At 48.3% G+C, this 16748-nt stretch overlaps 1 protein-coding gene across 1 annotated transcript; it reads left to right on the top strand.

The window, feature by feature from the left end:
• The first annotated feature begins 775 nt into the window (after positions 1 to 775).
• KPNA6 (karyopherin subunit alpha 6) lies at positions 776 to 16697 on the top strand. Its single transcript, XM_009561833.2, has 14 exons — positions 776 to 926; positions 6357 to 6490; positions 7242 to 7337; positions 7602 to 7701; positions 7991 to 8085; positions 9124 to 9255; positions 9484 to 9572; positions 10558 to 10657; positions 11624 to 11787; positions 12627 to 12705; positions 12829 to 12954; positions 13512 to 13639; positions 14142 to 14320; positions 15240 to 16697. The coding sequence occupies exons 1-14, from the start codon at positions 791 to 793 to the stop codon at positions 15422 to 15424; spliced, it is 1743 nt and encodes a 580-aa protein (XP_009560128.2). The 5' UTR covers positions 776 to 790; the 3' UTR covers positions 15425 to 16697.
• The last annotated feature ends 51 nt before the right edge of the window (positions 16698 to 16748 follow it).

Raw genomic sequence — 16748 nt, 5'->3', positions numbered from 1 at the left:
CCGAGTTCCGCCCGTCCGATGTGCGGTGTTAACGTCAGAGGGATTTGTCCTTCTGGTGCTCCCCCGGAGCGCCCTGCTCGGGGTGGGGAGGTGTCCTCTTCTTGAGGTCCAGGCCCTCGGACAGGGCTTGAGGGAATAGGGAGCTCGGGAACACCAAGGCTGTGGCCGGTTTATTCCCTGTAAGCAGGGAGCCTCTTTTGGGAAGTGGGAGGTGAGGTTGTTTTTACTGTCACCTGCAGTACTCTCTTTTAACCAGACTTGTCTTCAGAAGTCCTGAAAATCCCCTTGGATGCTGCTTGGCCCAAACAATCTCATCAGGAACTCTCCTGCTGTCTCCAAACCTCTCCTGTGGGGTTCCCGGAGAAGTCAGCAGCCGTAAGGCTGTGGCTGCAATGGTTGCAGCACCTCCTGGTCCCAAAGAGCCTCTAAAAGTTTATTTGTAGCTTGAGATAATGTAAAATCTCGAGTGGTGGAGTTGAGTAGAGAAACACCCTGGGGCCTGTGGGGAATGTCGGAGAGCAGCCTGCGCTCTCCAGAGCGGGGATGTTCCTGCCAGGGTGCTTCCCACCCTGTCCCACCTTTGCCTCCCTGTTTCTTCTTGGAAATTGAAGCAGGTGTTTTTCTGACAGCCAGACCTGCAAACTCCCTCATTTGAGTTCTCCTATTGTAATCTTTATTAACTTTTTAATAACCGAAGTCTGCTCTTTTCCCGGTTTTAGGTCAGTAGGGCTGGATTGTGGCAGCACAACGTCGTGCCCTTCGTGTACGGTGCCGTGGCAGTTGTAGGATCATGGTCTTGCCTGCATTGTCAGAAATGCTTGTCAGTTCTCTCTTCGTTTGCTATGCAAATGATACATCTGCATGTCTTTATAGCACTCTTCAGCCCGTGGAGCAGCGTGCAGTGCTTGATTCTCAATCAAACTCTGGTTGGTGATTGATTTAAGTAGTTATTTGGCTGTTTTGCTTTGTTTGCTCATGTTCAGGAGGGCAAACATGAACTTTGTTAAGGGGAGTTCAGTCATTAAATTTGTGTGATAGCAAAAGTGTCGCTTGCCTCAGCCTCTTGGCTTTCAGCTGTTGTACCGGTGAGGTCCAGACACGCTCAGATTTGCTCAGCACATCCAACAGCGCTGTTTGCTTCTGGAGCAAAGCGCATGCGGGGAAGGATGAGCTGCTTGGAATTTTATAGCCCTCCATAACAGCCTCTCACCACTTCTGGTTGGTTTTAAGCTCCTGTAACTTGTGGGTCGAGTTTGGGTTGACTTAGTTGAAAAGTTATATCCCTGTTTTAAGAGCTGTTGTTACAGAAGGCCTCTGTGACCTCAGGTGACACCATATTTCTTGATCAGTCCACTCTTATGAAATCTGAATGTCTTAGAGTGTTTAAATCAGGTTGAAGAGGAGTTAAAGCCCCCAAACCTCGGGGTTTTTTGGGGTGAAAAGCTCAGAAAGAGGTAGTATTGACACTGATGTGTATTAAGAACAGGACTGAGGAATAGGTGGGCTCCTCTTCGGTCAGGACAGGGGCAGCCTGGAAGGAATCCTGATCTCGGACTGACCCTTGGTAAGGGCAGGCCTGCTGCAGGGCTGTTCATTTTCCCCAAAGAGGGATTTTTGTCTTTCCCTTCCCCCTCCACAGCCAGCGCCATCAGCGGAGCTGTTGCACATTCCAGCGGCGATATCGCATTGCTGGCTTGTGGAAGCTAAAACAGACGGGAGGGAGCTGGGGCGGCTGCTGCTCCCGGCAGCCGTGTAGCTGCGTGGGTAAGCGTTTTACTGGCACAGCCTGTGCTGCGTGCGGAACGCTGGGACATTGGCAGGCTGGCTCCGAGGGCTCTGCCTGTGTGTGTTTGTAGCAAACACTCAAGATAACCTGCTTGAGAGCAGAAAAGCAGAGTGGATGTGCACAGGAGGCAGGACAAAAGAATCCCCCACTTCCCAAGGCTCAGCAGCAGCTGGGGTGACTCCAGGGCTGGTGGGGAGAAGCCTGGAGTTGCTGCTTGCTTGGCAGGATGGCTTAGGGAATTTTTCTTCTCCTGTAAGCACAGTACTCTGGTTTCTTTTTCCTTCTGTCTTCTGAGCAAGTGAAGTGATTTTTTTTCTTATTCACTGCAAATTAACAAAGTGCCAGGTTCAATGTAATGGTCTGTTCTCGGCTCATTTCTGGTAGCAGCTCAGGGCTACCTTTTCACACAGTGTGTATGAGCGATTCAACTACTTTTATGTATTTTTTTAAACAAATTAATTGCAGTTGTATTTCAGTAGCACAGGTCATTTAGGCTTCTCTTTCTGCAGTCCAAACTGAAATCCTGAAGTTGTACTGGGTGCACTTTTTCTAGAGGAGACTCTTCCAGTGATGTTACCAGGTCCCTACTGTCGCCTCTGTCAGGGGGAGCCTTTGTGCTGTTGTACAGTGAGGGCTTAAGCTCTTGAGAACTGGCTGAAGGCGCATTCACAGAGCACTGTAAAACACTCGTGTCTGAGTCTCAGAAGAACATTCGTTTCCATTCTCAAACTTAAGGAATTCCATCACAAATGGGAGATGGAAGGAACAAAACTCACATAAGTACAGCTAACTGTGAGGTGACGCCCTTTTGTTTAATGGTTTTTTGTTCACTTAAAGCAGCAGCTTTGGTGATGGTTCGGCAAAGTAAGAGACGGTGTGAGGATGAACGTAGAAGTGCCCAGAGATTTCCTCTTCTGTTGTAAGTAGGTGATAGCGATGATAAATCCTATTCAAATCTGACATGCCGTCCCTCAACACTGAACCAGGTTTCCAGGGTTCGCTGTCAGTGCTTTGCTGTGAGCTGACTGCAGGAATACCGAGAGTCTGAGTTACAGATGTGAGGTCTGCAGCTTTCTGGAGAAATGCAAGACTGTGAAGCAGTAACATGCAGTCGGCCTGAAGTCCCCTGCCTGCTACCGACTTGTATGTGCAGCTCCAGAAGACCAGTGGTGTGTTCTTACAGGCCCCTCCTCCTCAGATCCAAAAATATCACAGATGCCTGGGGTTTTTTAAAGAAATGCCTCAGTGGCTGTAACTGAAGATAGCGTGAGTATCACATGGAGTTGTTAACATTGTCAGGGCAGGTTACCGGAGTCCCAGATCTCTGATATAGCTCTGCCAGCTTGTTCTCCTGAAGGTGAGGTTCATTTTCTCTGTGTGACCCGAACTGCTCTGCTGTCTGCTGCTACTAAATCAGTTACTGCAGCTGCCTTCTGCTCCTGAAGGGCGGAGTGTTGAAAGCGCAGGCATCTCGTTGAACACAGACCCCGCTGGGAAAGCCGCTTCCCAAGCTTTCTGAACTGGTGGCCATAGTGGAAGAATCCTGCATCCTTGCTGCCTCCCTGGAACCCCACTTGTATGGATTTGTGCTCTATCTCTGTCTCTGCGGATCGGTCAGGCTGAGAAAACATGAGGAGAGGAAGGGCAGTAACAAGCAGCAACCGTTCCTGTGCTGCTGGTAGATGTTTCTTGCAGCAGGTGTGCAATGCTGAGAGCCTGTGCAAACCGAAAGGAGACTGGAGTCTCCTTGGGCTTCCAGGTCACTGTAGGAAATGGAGAAACTTTCTGCTGGGTAGGAGAAACCCAAGGAATATCATTAGTAAAGCCTTTCGGGTGAAACTGGGTAGTTCACTGGGAGTGTTTTGCTACTACTTGTCAAATTTAGGGGGGCTTAATTGTAACCAGCTGAGTTTATACCGTCACAGGGAAAACTCGGGTGGGAAGGGGCCCTTTAGTCTCAGCTGGTGCCATGTTTGCTCGGAGCTGGGAAGCTCTGACCTTTACCCAGTAGGCACTGATTGGCAGGTGGGTGCTGATGGAGTTCGAGTGTATTTGTTCACACTTGCATGATCCTGTTTCCTTTCTCCGCTTTTCAGAGGTGGCTGCCAGCCTTCCTGCTGGCCAGGCTTTGCCTTAGGTGTGTGTCTTATGCCCAGCAACAGACTGGGAATAGGTCTGCTTTGAAGATTCCCTTTGCGAAAAGGTGTTTTGGTTTAAAAAGCGCTGCCAGGTCTGTCAGTGTAGCTGTGTCCCTGCTCTCACTCGGGTCTGACTCAGCAGCACGAGCCCTGGTTTATGATGGGTGTGCGACTCCCCGCAGTGACTCAGCTCAGAGGCTTTAGTCAGCAGCTGACAATGTTTGAAGCAAATGCTTTCTGGAATGCAGGGAACTGGGAAGCAGCGAGGCTAGGTTTCTGATCCAGTAACGCTGAGAATCCGCTATAGTCTCGGCATGGCAGCAGTGACCCCGGAATTACAGCTTTCAGACTGAACGGCTGCAGCTTATGTTGGCTTTTGCATAGATGCTGGCAGGATTTGAGTGCTCTGCTGAGCCTTCACAGTCAAACTTTCACACCGTTTCTCCTTTCTTTTAAGTGGCAAATACCTTCTCATCATTCAGTATATAAGGATGAGTGCGGCAGCCTCTTCTGGTATTGCTGTGGTGTACATGGCAGCTGGAGGACTCTTTCTTTGCTCTAGAGTGTGCTCCAAGACCTCGCAGCACGGCCGAGCCTCTCTGGCTGGAGCAGGGTCCAGGGTGTGCCCAGCTGAGTGGGGCTGTGCAAGTGTGGAGCAGCTGCACTGTCCCGTGTCACTCAGTTGTGTGACTCACTGGCTGGTAATCCTGCATGTAGTGTTAGGTCACTTTTTCCTCCTAATTTTCTTGAAAACTGCCATTTAATTGGAGACTTTGCTTTCCAAAAGGAAGTAACAAATTTGTCCTGTTAGGGATTCTGTTGTAATCTTCTGAGTTAAGCTGGCAGCTCCCACTCTTATGTGGCTGTTCCAGCCGTTAGCGCTGGGGCAGCGATGCCTGAGCACTGTCAGAACAGTGGGAAGTAAATATGCTTCCTGAATCAATACCTGTCTGTAGGTGACCCCTCACTACTAGAAGATCGGTTCTAATCCCCTGAAGCCTGTAGATTTTTTGTAAGTCTTCTATCTTCCGAGTTAGCTGGTGGTGTTTTCCTTTATTTGTTGCTTTTAAGAAGAATGTCCTCTTGACATTTTGGCTAGGGAGGAGAATGCCCTCTTTGAATGCAGATGCTGTGAAACTGAGTCAGATTTTTTCACAGTGCTTGGTGTCTTTTTAGCTGTTTTCGGGAAATCGTAGTACTGAAAGTATTTCATCTCCTCTTTTGTTAAAATATTAATTCTTCCAGTTGTTTTGTCTTGCCATAGCAATGAAGTCTTGAATGTTTGTCTGTTGTGTATGACTTTTCTCAGCTTGGCTGGGGACTTTCCCAGTAGGAGGGCAGTAAGGTCTCCAGCTGGTCCTGGAAGGGCTCCAGGGTGGCTGGAGGCAGCTGATAAATTGGGCTGAAGCTTTGTGTAAGCAATATGGCTGAGGAACACTTGGAGCTTGAGAGAGGAGGGGTGAGAAGATAGCACTGTGGACTTTCACAGGACACTTCTTCCACCTGCCCTTGGCTGGGAGGAAACAAAGATATTGGTGTCCGGTGGAGTTTGGGAGAGGAGTGAGCTGGTCTCATGGTTCACTGGTACTCTGACACGGCGTATCATGATTGCTCCCTTCCTGACCCAAGAAAGGCACGGATGTTAAGCAAAGGATTTGTGTCATAAATGGGAGAAAAGAAGAGTTTGGAAAGATGCAAAAAGGACATGGTCAAAGCCATGGAATGCAGCTGGATGCAGCGGAGGAATTGATATCCTCTGTACTCAGGTTGCTACTTGGCCCTGGTTGCCTTTCACTGTGCCAAATAGTGCAGAGTCGCTTCCCTGACTCAGAGGGAAATGCACGAGTTATTGAGTTGGAAGTGCGGCATTAGTCAGGTATGAAACAGCAACATAAGTGGGTCAGGCACTGAGCACTGGCAGCGTCCTGGTGGGGCAAACATGGCTCTAGGTTATGTACAGCTCTGCTTTTAGCAAGGTTTTAAATTGTTGATATAAATCCAGAACTTGGTTTGCTGTGAGTTCTGTTGGATTTTTGCCATGGTGATACAAGGGAAATGACTTCTGCTGAAAACCAGAGTAGTGCTTAGTTCTGTGCCTCCTGAGGACAGTGAGGCTGCGTGTGTCAAAGCCTTTCCTGTGGGTACTGTGCTCGATGTGGTGAAGCTGGGTCTGGGTTCCTTTCAGAACAAGAAATCTCTTATGCTTCCTAGAAACTTCGCAACACTCTTGCTGTAACAACACATCCCATGAATAAGGGCCAGGATCGCGTTCTGATTTGAAGCTTCCACTTTAGTGTTGGAACCCAGCTCTTGCAAAGCAGTCTGTTTAACCTGGCTGTTCCACGTGCACAGGATTCCTTGTCAGGAAGGATGTGGGGAGAGGAGCAGAGTGTGACCAGAAATCTGAGGCAGATGTGTGTTTCTCTTCCCAGAAACCATGGCGAGTCCTGCGAAGGACAACTATCGAATGAAGAGCTACAAGAACAAAGCCCTGAATCCCGAAGAAATGCGTCGGAGAAGAGAAGAGGAAGGGATTCAGCTGCGCAAACAGAAACGAGAGCAACAGGTAACTGTCACCTTGACTAGCTTGAGTCCTGCCTTAACACAGCCAGACTGTGCTGCTGCCAGCCTGGCATCTCCAGGGATCTATCTGTCTGTTAAGGTTTGGTGGTGGTCCTCTTACTTTTCCTGTTCTAACAGACGCCTTGTTTTCTCTCTTTTGTGTGCCTAGTACAGAGTGTAGCTCGCTTCACAAGCTCCCCAAGCACTTTGTCCTTGAGCATTAAAGGTTTTTGTCACAGATCCTTGTTTTTAAGGGGTTTTTTTTTAGTTTTTTTGATTTATTAATGGGTGGATTTATTTCCTCAAGAAGAAGGAAGTGCAAGTGGAAGTATCGGCTGTGTCTTTTTTAACTCTGAGCTGGGTTTTCTTAGCTTGGCGGTCTGTGAAAGTCCGAAGTGATTCCTGGGCGATGCGTGTGGCTCGTGCTAAATGTTTGCTGTATGAGTGCCTCATCTGCCAGTGGCCTTCTCCCCAGTTTCCTGACTTGTTAGGTCAAATTCTCTGCTTGCCTGCACCAGTGTCTCAGCAACTGGGGCGTTTGCATATCCGAGGGCAAGACTTAGCATGTTTTATTTCTAGGGTTTGTACGCCAGACTGGTCTTCAGAGCGCAGAGCTGTTATTAATGACTGCTTTTCTATGCAGGCCGTGTTCAGTCTAGCTGATGGGATCTTGTCTGAGGAACGAGAATGTCTAGATGTGAAGACTGCTCATCATTGCTTTCTAATAACGACTCCTGTGTTTTGTTCCTTGCCAGCTCTTCAAAAGAAGAAACGTGGAGTTGATCAGTGAAGATGCCTCCATGTTCGACAGCCTCCTGGTGGATTCCTACATTAGTTCCACAACGTGCGGGGTAAGGGGCCTTTCCTTGTGCAGTCCTGTCTTCAGATAGATTTAACGCTGTGGAACGCACAGAACTGACAAACCTCCATGGCCTGGTTTTTCTCTCTTTGCAAATGTTGCTGGAAAAGCCTGCCAGGAAGTACATGGTGTGCAGTGATCCCCACCTGGGCATCTCTGCATAGCTAAGCACAAAGTCATGGTAGGCTCTCATGATGCCTTGTGTAAACTTAGTGAGAAACGAAACCATTGTTTTGTCTCCTCTGCATCTTCTCAGGAGGGAGTGATCACGAGAGAGATGGTAGAGATGCTTTTCTCAGATGACCCTGACCTACAGCTTGCAACAACTCAGAAATTCAGGAAGTTACTCTCCAAAGGTAAAAATAACTCTGCTTGTCTCTGCTGTAGATCTGATAGCTCCGCTTCGTTTGTGCAAGTGTGTTGCTGTACAGAAGCTTAGTGTCTTTGAGAGTGGGGGAAGGGAAGTTATAACCTAGAAATGTGGCAATCTAGTGTATTACTAATGAATTACAGTCGTGTGAATTGTACAGACTGTGGTTCTGCAGAGTTCGGTACAGTTGGAGGTCACTCATTTCAGTGATAGTCCATGCTGTTATTCCCCCGCCTTAGTCTTGCGTACTGTCTGACGCTGCCTTGCTGTTGCAGAGCCCAATCCTCCAATAGATGAAGTGATCAACACCCCAGGAGTGGTGGACAGGTTCGTCGAATTCCTGAAAAGAAGTGAAAATTGCACATTACAGGTAAAGGAGATGGTGTTCTGAATTCCCCATGGCATGTCGCTGTTTAACCTCCACGGCTTAGCAACATGAACCCACAGGTACTGTCAGGCAGTAGTACTGTCTTGAACCCCAAAGCTGCAGGTTTTGTGATGTGTAGGAGAAAGCAGAGGTAGCCTGTAATTAGGGCAAAAAAGGAGATTATAAATTGCTCTGAGTTCTTGCCAGAATACTGGCAAAAATAACATAGGTCAGCTGCAGCAGAAGATAATTTGGCTTTCCTGTATCTGATATTTCTGCTGGGAGCTAGTGGAGCTGCAGAATAAATAGAAAGGAAGAAATTGTGTGAAGGGAAACCTCGATTATTTAAGGCCTTTAAGTGCAGGCTCAGAGTCTGTTGGAAATGGCTTGGGTAGTACTGGTCCTGCCGTGGGGCAGAGGCATGGACTGGGTGGCTTCTTGAGATTCCTTCCAGCTTGGTAATAACTATAGGCATGGTGGAGGGGTTAAAGATACTTCCGTACATGGAATTGTATCTGAGCTGATGACTGCCTTCATCTTCCTTCCTGACCTCCGGCCTGAGGCCGTGAGCCATAGGGGCTTATGCTCAATAAGAGCAAAATGGATGTCTGGTTTTAAACCAAAGAGTGAGTGGCAAACAGAGGGAACTCGATGCTCGGCTTCACTGGAACTCAAGGCAGACAAGGGCGGGCTAGAACTGGCTGATCTGTGCCAGATGTGGAGAACATTCAACTCCATGTTATCTCATGCACTGTGTCTTCACTTTCCTTGCTGGAAAGTTGTTGTATGGGTGGAATGAGGTGGTGTGGCTGACGGTGGTGTCTTCGCGTGCTAATCCTCTGAAAAGGTGTTTGGCAGACATGGTTCTTATTGCTCAAGAAAAATAAAATCATTTGAGTCATGAGGTCTCTGTGATGGGCTCTGTCTCTCACAGCCTTCTCAGTAGAACTTGAAAGAATTGTAGCCAAAATCTAACAGCAAATGTTTTGCTGAATTGGGATCATTTTATTGATGCTTCTCTCACCTTTTTGCCTATTACAGTTTGAAGCAGCGTGGGCACTGACGAACATTGCATCAGGAACTTCCCAGCAGACAAAAATAGTCATTGAGGCCGGGGCGGTTCCGATATTTATAGAGCTGTTAAACTCTGACTTTGAGGATGTCCAAGAGCAGGTACAGTGCGTTTCGTACTTTGGGGCTAGGGAGGGAACCACAGAGGGTTGCACGCAATTAAAATGCAGTGTTTAAAACTAGTGTCCGGTGTCTGACAACTGCGTCCAGACCACAAATTGAAGGATGGTTTGCTTGGAATTACAGGAAAATGCTTTCTTAGCACACTGCCCTTTTCTTCTTCTGTTCACAAACTGCGTGTATGCTAAAACTGTTGCTGTTTCCTTTCAGGCTGTCTGGGCATTGGGGAACATTGCTGGAGACAGCTCTGTGTGTAGAGATTATGTCCTTAACTGCGCTATCCTTCCTCCCTTATTAATGTGAGTAGCCATGAATACGTGCCAGTACAGTTCTTGACGTCCCTTTGTGCTGCAGCAGGCAGAGATTTGCGCTGGGTGAAGAGATTCCCCAGCAATGTATGGTGACATTCATTGGGAATCCAACTGGTGGTACCAGATCAGATCAGTACCTGATAAACAGTGGGACGTGGTAGATGACATGCCTTCTCACAGACCTCTGCACTGCTCTGAGTCTGGAGCGAGTATTGCTGCAGTGTGCTCGTCCTTTTGGAGTCACAGGGCTCGCCCTTCCCCTGCGTGTCCCTCCGATTCCTGCTCCTTGTGCTTATGCTATGGCTCTCAGGTGCTTGTCCGAGCAGGCTCCTTTGGGCCTGAGGGAGGGGAGCTGATCTGGGCACACCTCTCCTCCGCAGCATGTCGCAGACCCGCCAGAGCTGTCTGTGTGCTCCCAAGGACTGCGCGCTGCTCTGGGAAGAATCAATCGCTGCTTTATCCTGTCCTTGGCAAACCGATGCGTTGTCACAAGGGGGTTGTTACACAGCTTTGTCTGTTGGTCACTGCCAGCTGTGGCTGCCAACAGCAGTCCCCAGCCTGCGGGATTCTCTGTCCTCACCGGAGCCAAGCGACAGCAGTTTGGGGCCGCTGGTCTTTAGTGCAGACCATCTGACCTTGTATAGGGCTTCGAGCATTGGCTTGGGCTGGATTTGAACTTGGGACTGCATTTGGCTGACTTACCCTTCCTCTGCAACTTGTCTAATGCAGAGCTTGCCTTCTGGATCCGTCTCACTTGACGTTGTTAGGAACAATACCTATTTGTGCTAAGTAGTAGTTGCATGTCACCTCTCCTCTTGCTTGTTGAGAGGCTCAAGTGACAAACAGCGTGGCTTGAGCTACAACAAGTGCAGTAGAGCTTTGACTCCCTTAAAATCATACCAGTTTTCCCTCTTTTGATTCCCTTGCTCACTCCCACATCAAGGGCTATAATTGATGTTAATTATGTCTTCAGGCTCCTCACAAAGTCCACCAGGTTGACGATGACACGAAATGCTGTCTGGGCCTTGTCAAACCTGTGCAGAGGGAAGAGTCCACCACCAGAGTTTGATAAGGTGAGGATAAATGACTCATTGGCAGTTGGGTGATGGGGAGACACCCACTTAAGATGCTTGTCTAAATTATTTTGGGCCATTGGACTTCTGTAAGTCATTCTGGGAGGGAGCAGGGTGAGGCTTTTCCTGCTGAGGCTGATGTGGCTGCTCAGCACATGTCCGAGTGTGTTTCTGCCTGGCTCTGTTGGCAGCCCATCTGCTGGACCCCCTGTATAGGCTTCCCTGCCAGGGAGCATCCACTGTGGGCTTCTCTGAACCCTGTTATGGACTCTGGAAATTTGAGACTTCACTCAAATTGTCACTAAAAACTTGATTCAGAGACCTCTGGGTGCTACAAAGCAGGGCTCCATGGGACCTGTAGTAGCTTTCCTCTTTCCCTTCCCTCTTCCCTTTACAGGCTCTAACAAAAGGGTCTGCTGGCCCTTCAGATGTCTCCTCTTTCTTTAGTAGAACAAAGATGGTTTAAGGTCAAGGTGTTTCACCTTTTTAAATGATGCTCATGCATCACCTGGGAAGCCTGTGGTGAGGGGCAAAACCTGAATTGGAGTGTGGATGTAAAACCACCTAAGAACGACTGAAGATTTTAGAGGTGTCAGTGTTAACAGCTGCTGCTCTGAACACTAAGCTGTTTAGCATTATTAAGGGTGAGAAGTGGAGCAGTGCTCTTACAGGAGAAATGTAAGGAGCTTCCCAACAGCAGCAGCACGGTAGCACTTGCCTTGAGAATCTTCACTGCTCCAAGATTAAAGGGGAGTAATTTTAGTTTAGCAATAAAACTGTTGAGGTAACTTCAGACACTGTGATTATGAGGTATGTGAACCAGCAAGGAAGCTGCTGACTTCGGGGAAGGAAACTGTGGCCACTCAAGACCTGTTATCTTGTCAGTCAACCCAGCCACATGGTGTGTGTGGGAACACAGGGTCGCTGCACACTGTGACTGACCTGGGGTGGTGGCTGTCATTGTAGGTATCTCCCTGCCTGCCGGTCTTGTCCCGATTGTTGTTCAACAGTGACTCTGACTTGCTGGCAGATGCCTGCTGGGCTCTTTCCTACTTGTCAGATGGCCCCAATGAGAAGATTCAAGCCGTTATTGACTCGGGAGTGTGTCGGCGACTAGTGGAGCTGTTAATGTAAGTATCTTGTCTTGCCATTTTAGCCTAGTGAGAATGGGCAGTGTGCGGCTGAGTGTGAGCTTATATCAAAACCTACCGGAACATTCTTCCTGCCTTTTGTGGGCATGGCATCCAGGTAATGGGTACCTTAGCGGACTCTGGAGTAGTTACATAGGAGGTTCTGCAGCAGACAGAGTTGCAGTTGACTGGCATCTCTTTCTCAGAGAAGCGAAGGTTTTCTTCTGCTGGAATGCTGGGTAGTACCAAGGAAAAGCTCATTAAAGAGAGGTCAGGCTGACACTTCCAGGCTGTGAAAGGAGAGAGGGCTGCAGAATGTCTTGTGCTCTCACACTTAGCTGCGTGTACAGAAGCCAAGTCACTAGACGAGTTAAAGAGGGTAAGGGTAGTGTCTGGCAAAAGCCAGCTTAGCTTTTCTGCTTTGATATCTGAATGGAAACTTGGACAAGTGTTTGCTGTTTGCAGTCTGGTTGGAGCTCTTTAACATCTTCAGAGTGGATAGAACTGCTTGATGCTTACAGAATTACCCTGAAAATTTTCTAGGTCTTCTCGTTGTTTACGTCATCTTTGTTCAGGGAGGCGATGTAAAAGGCAAGATCTTTAATTAAGCTGATGATGATGGAGTTTGGATATTAAGGATGAAAACGTGTCTGTATTGCAAGTTTGTCTTCAGTCTCTGCTTATCCAGTGGCGATGTGATCAACTCGCTGTTTGAGTGCCAGGGATGGGATTCTAAGTCAGTGGTGCAGATGAGAGACTCGGGGGGGAGAATCTGCTGAGCATCACAGTGCAGGTGATCTGACAGGTTTGTGTTTATCCTCGGACCCTTTTTCCTGCAGGCACAATGACTACAAAGTGGCATCCCCAGCTTTGCGAGCAGTCGGCAACATCGTGACGGGGGACGACATCCAGACCCAGGTGAGAGAATCGTGGTTGCATGGGGCAGTGTAGTGCCCACAGCTTGTTGGCTGTGTGGGAGCTGGAAGTGTTGAGCTTTGCACCTGACGCTGGCGATCTCGCTTCTGCTCTCCTTCCCAAAAGGTGATTCTGAACTGCTCAGCCTTGCCTTGTCTCCTTCATTTATTAAGTAGTCCCAAGGAATCCATCAGGAAAGAAGCCTGCTGGACTATATCCAACATCACGGCAGGGAACAGAGCACAGATACAGGTACAGTCTTCCCCAGCCCACTTCCATTCCAGGCTCAGCACTAAGGATTTGCAGCTTTTTTTATCTGACACTTGGAGGCTGGGTTTCTTTACAACTCTTATTCTGCAGTAGTTTGCACACTTGCTGCTCTTGGCCATCTGCCAAATGAGCTAAAAACAGCAAAGACAGGGCTGAAATGAGTCCCACATGCTGGATAACTGGAATAAGAGGGGTTACAGCTGCTTTTTCTCTATGCTCAGTTAGAGGTGCCCCTCTGAAAAGCTGGACCTTGTAGAGTTATAATTATCCCTTTAATGACCCACATGCAAAGGCAGAAAAGGAGTGAGAGCATTCGTGCAGTGCAGTAACAGGGATTGTCTGTTGTGCTCGTTATGGAATTGAGTATCTCGTGTTAATAGGATTTGGCTGAGGAATAAAATGGAGGGATGGCTGAAGGGTGCAGCTTGGGAAGGTCTTTTGCATTGGAAAATGGAGGTAGAGGTTTCCTTTGGGTGGTTAAGAGCCTTGTGGAAACCGTGTTGCCGATTCACACGCTTCTGACTGCTCTCTCTCCCCAGGCAGTCATAGACGCAAACATTTTCCCGGTACTGATAGAAATCTTGCAGAAAGCAGAATTCCGCACAAGGAAAGAGGCAGCATGGGCTATCACAAACGCAACGTTGGGAGGAACACCCGAACAGATCAGGTACCTGGGGGAATGTTGTCTGAGTGTGTGGTGGTTTTGTCTTGATGGGAACTGTGGGACAAGTAGTGAGGAATTAACCTGGAGAACCTCCAAAAGCTCCTGAGGTGCAGGCAGAGCAATAGCTGGATCGTGTGCTGTGCTGCAAGTTGTAGCTTTCTTCGGGATGAAGATAAGCTCATCCCAACTACTCTTCCCTGACCCGTTAGGTGGTTTAGACCGGGCAAAATGTCCAAACTTGGTGACAGATTGAATTCCAGCACAGACTTGATTTGTGTAGCACTGGTGTCATAGGGAGTTGTCAGGAGGAATTAGCCGGTTTCTTAGACAGGGGTGTGTCTAGAAATGCAAATAAATGGATAAAAGTTAACCTTGCAGAACAGTAAAAATATATTTTTAGGGTGACTTTTTGTATTTTGCTTTGATTGCTTTCCTGTGCCCCTTCTAAGGGAGAAAGGTGACAGTTGCTCGACCCTGAGCAGCGTGTATGGTGCTCTCTCTGCAGGTACCTCGTGAACTTGGGCTGCATCAAGCCTCTTTGTGACCTGCTGACTGTTATGGACTCTAAGATCGTGCAGGTGGCATTGAACGGCCTGGAGAACATCCTGAGGCTCGGGGAGCAGGAGGCCAACCAGAGCGGGACGGGCATCAACCCCTACTGCAGCCTGATCGAGGAGGCCTACGGTAGGTGGTGGTGGGAGGTGGGTACCGGAGGACGTAGTGCAAGGTGTCTGCTCATCTCATGTGCTACTTTTGTGCTGCTTTAAGGGATTCAGTGTATTCCAAACTAGCCAATGTTGTTCCAGTCATCTTTTTAGACTCTTATAATTGGGCATAGGACAAAATACTTGGGAGTAAAAACTATCATACTTGTGATCTGAGCTTCCTAGGCTGGGAGGCCAAGCTGATAACTGTGGCTCAGACCAGTCAGGAACATTAACCACAAATAAGCTGAGTGATGTGATGCTTCTGGGTCTCAGGCTTCTTCGACTGTACCCAGCTGCTGTACCGTGGCAATCCAGAGAGACTTTGCTTTTCCCTGGATAGACTTAATTTGGTGGGTTTTTCATCCTGCTCTTGATGCCGCGAGGAGAAGTTCCTATTTTGGTCTGAAACTCCCTGTGTTTTGCCAGGGTCTGATTTGCCCTCTCACTGGCTGTTACATTGTGTGTCCCGATTCTCCTGTTAAAGAACAATCCTTGAAATTCTTGAGGGTATATCAGATGCTTTCTGTTCAGCAGATTGAACTGGGACAGCTATAGCTGGGACGGGCCCGGCTTCCTTCCCCTCCCTGCAACAGTCAAGCTGTTCATAGCTGGTTGGTTTAATTTCCCTGGAATCTAGTTTAAGTCTCCATCAGAGCTGGGAGCATATTTGCTGCAGCTGTGTCAGCTAAACCTGCTATGGGAAAGGCGTTAACGCTGCCTGACATGAGTGATGCCCACAAGCAGCTCTGAACAGACGTCAGTGCTGCTCGAAAGTGTAAATCGAAGACAGACAAAGGTCTGGCAGTGAATAGAGCAAGGATTGTGGGTGGGCATGGGACAGCGTAGACATCAGGATCTCCTCATTTCATCACATCCCATTTCCTTTTTCCTCCAAGGCTTGGATAAGATAGAGTTCCTACAGAGCCATGAGAACCAAGAGATCTACCAGAAGGCCTTTGACCTGATTGAGCACTACTTTGGATCAGAGGATGACTCCGCTTTGGCTCCCCACGTTGATGAGAACCAGCAGCAATTCATCTTCCAGCAAGCCGAAGCTCCCATGGAAGGTTTCCAGCTATAACGTGCCCGGGGGAAAAGAACACCGCAAACTTGCCGGAAAGCAACTGGGAGCAGCTGATCGTCCCCTCCCCTCCGTGCAAATGGAAGGTGAAAGACCCACTCCGCCTGTCTGGAAAGAGCTCTTCCTTCCAACGACCAGGAACAGTGCTTTGGCCTCATAGAGAAGGGGATGTTCTCACTTCTGTTCTTTTTGCTGCTGCGTACATGTCCTTATGGCAGGCGTTGGGGTGGAGGAAGGACACTGAGGTAACAGGTTGCACCTCTTGGGTTTTCTCTTTGTGGTGATCTCTCCCAAATGTCACTTCTTACCTCGGGTACTTGAGGTTTCAGCGTTGGGTTGGGTAAGAACACACACATAAAGCAAGCGTTCTGACAGCAGTAATTCTGGAAAGCTGGGTTGATCTATTTAATTTTTTTGCACATGTTACTCTTTATTAAAGACTCTAATTTGCCAAGAGCAAAACTTAGCCCTGGCCTTTCTGCGAGCTCCCCCTTCAGCGGAGGCCGAGCTCCTCTCAAACTCACTGCAAATGGACTGAGAAATGGGAAGTTCTCCTGCTCCTGGGAAGACTTTTTGAAGGGGAAGGTTGCTTCCCTTTGTTTAGAGGGTTTTTTTTTTTTGTTTTCTGAAGAACTGTGAGGGGTGTTTACAAGGAGAAAATAAAAAGCACCAGAACCCCAAAGATGGTACGGTTGGAAAGGGTGGGATGTGGGGTAGGTTCGAAAGGGGAAGCACAGGTTTCATTTGCATCACTACTGACTGAAGTAGCAGAACTGAAATGGTGAGAAACCACCTTCATCTTTATTTGAAATACTACTTTTTCCTGAGAACGTGGTTTGAGTTCTGGGTTTTTTCTGCCTTGGTGTAGGATTGGAGCATTTTCTGGAAGAGGACGCGACAGAGGCGTTGTGTGCAGTGTTAACCTCAGTAGCAACAGGGCTCGAGTTTTCAGGTTTACCTCCTGCTCACAGTTGGACCGTGTACATTTTACTTCAAAAAAAGTAAAATCTCTGTATTTTTTATATTATATATAGATAGATATTTGTCTAATTGGGCTGCAGAGAAAAATATATATGAAATGGCTGTAATTTATGTAAATAGAGCGCTGTGAGGCAGGCAGACCTGGCAACTACGGCCCCTGCTGCTTCTCCTCTCTTCCTCAGTGCTGTCTTTGCTCCTCTGCCCGGTTTCCCTTCCTTCGCCGGGGGTTTTGGTGGAAAAATGGGGCTGGGAAAGAAGAAAATCGCTGCTGGGGCGTGAAATCAATAAACTCATCAGTGCAGTTGGCTGTGGCCAAGCTCTCTGCGTGCGGGAAACGGGGGTG

The sequence above is a fragment of the Cuculus canorus genome, chromosome 22, assembly GCF_017976375.1.
Source record: "Cuculus canorus isolate bCucCan1 chromosome 22, bCucCan1.pri, whole genome shotgun sequence".
Lineage (NCBI taxonomy): Eukaryota > Metazoa > Chordata > Aves > Cuculiformes > Cuculidae > Cuculus > Cuculus canorus.
The sequence above is the reverse complement of the archived record's forward strand: the minus strand, read 5'-3'. Positions and strand labels throughout refer to the sequence as shown.

Bases quoted from the DNA above. Each gene is read 5' to 3' on its own strand.
- KPNA6 (XM_009561833.2), top strand. From the start codon at position 791: ATGGTCTTGCCTGCATTGTCAGAAATGCTTGTCAGTTCTCTCTTCGTT. The intron at 12,955-13,511 runs GTACAGTCTTCC...CTCTCTCCCCAG, and splicing joins GGAACAGAGCACAGATACAG to GCAGTCATAGACGCAAACAT. The intron at 13,640-14,141 runs GTACCTGGGGGA...CTCTCTCTGCAG, and splicing joins GGAACACCCGAACAGATCAG to GTACCTCGTGAACTTGGGCT.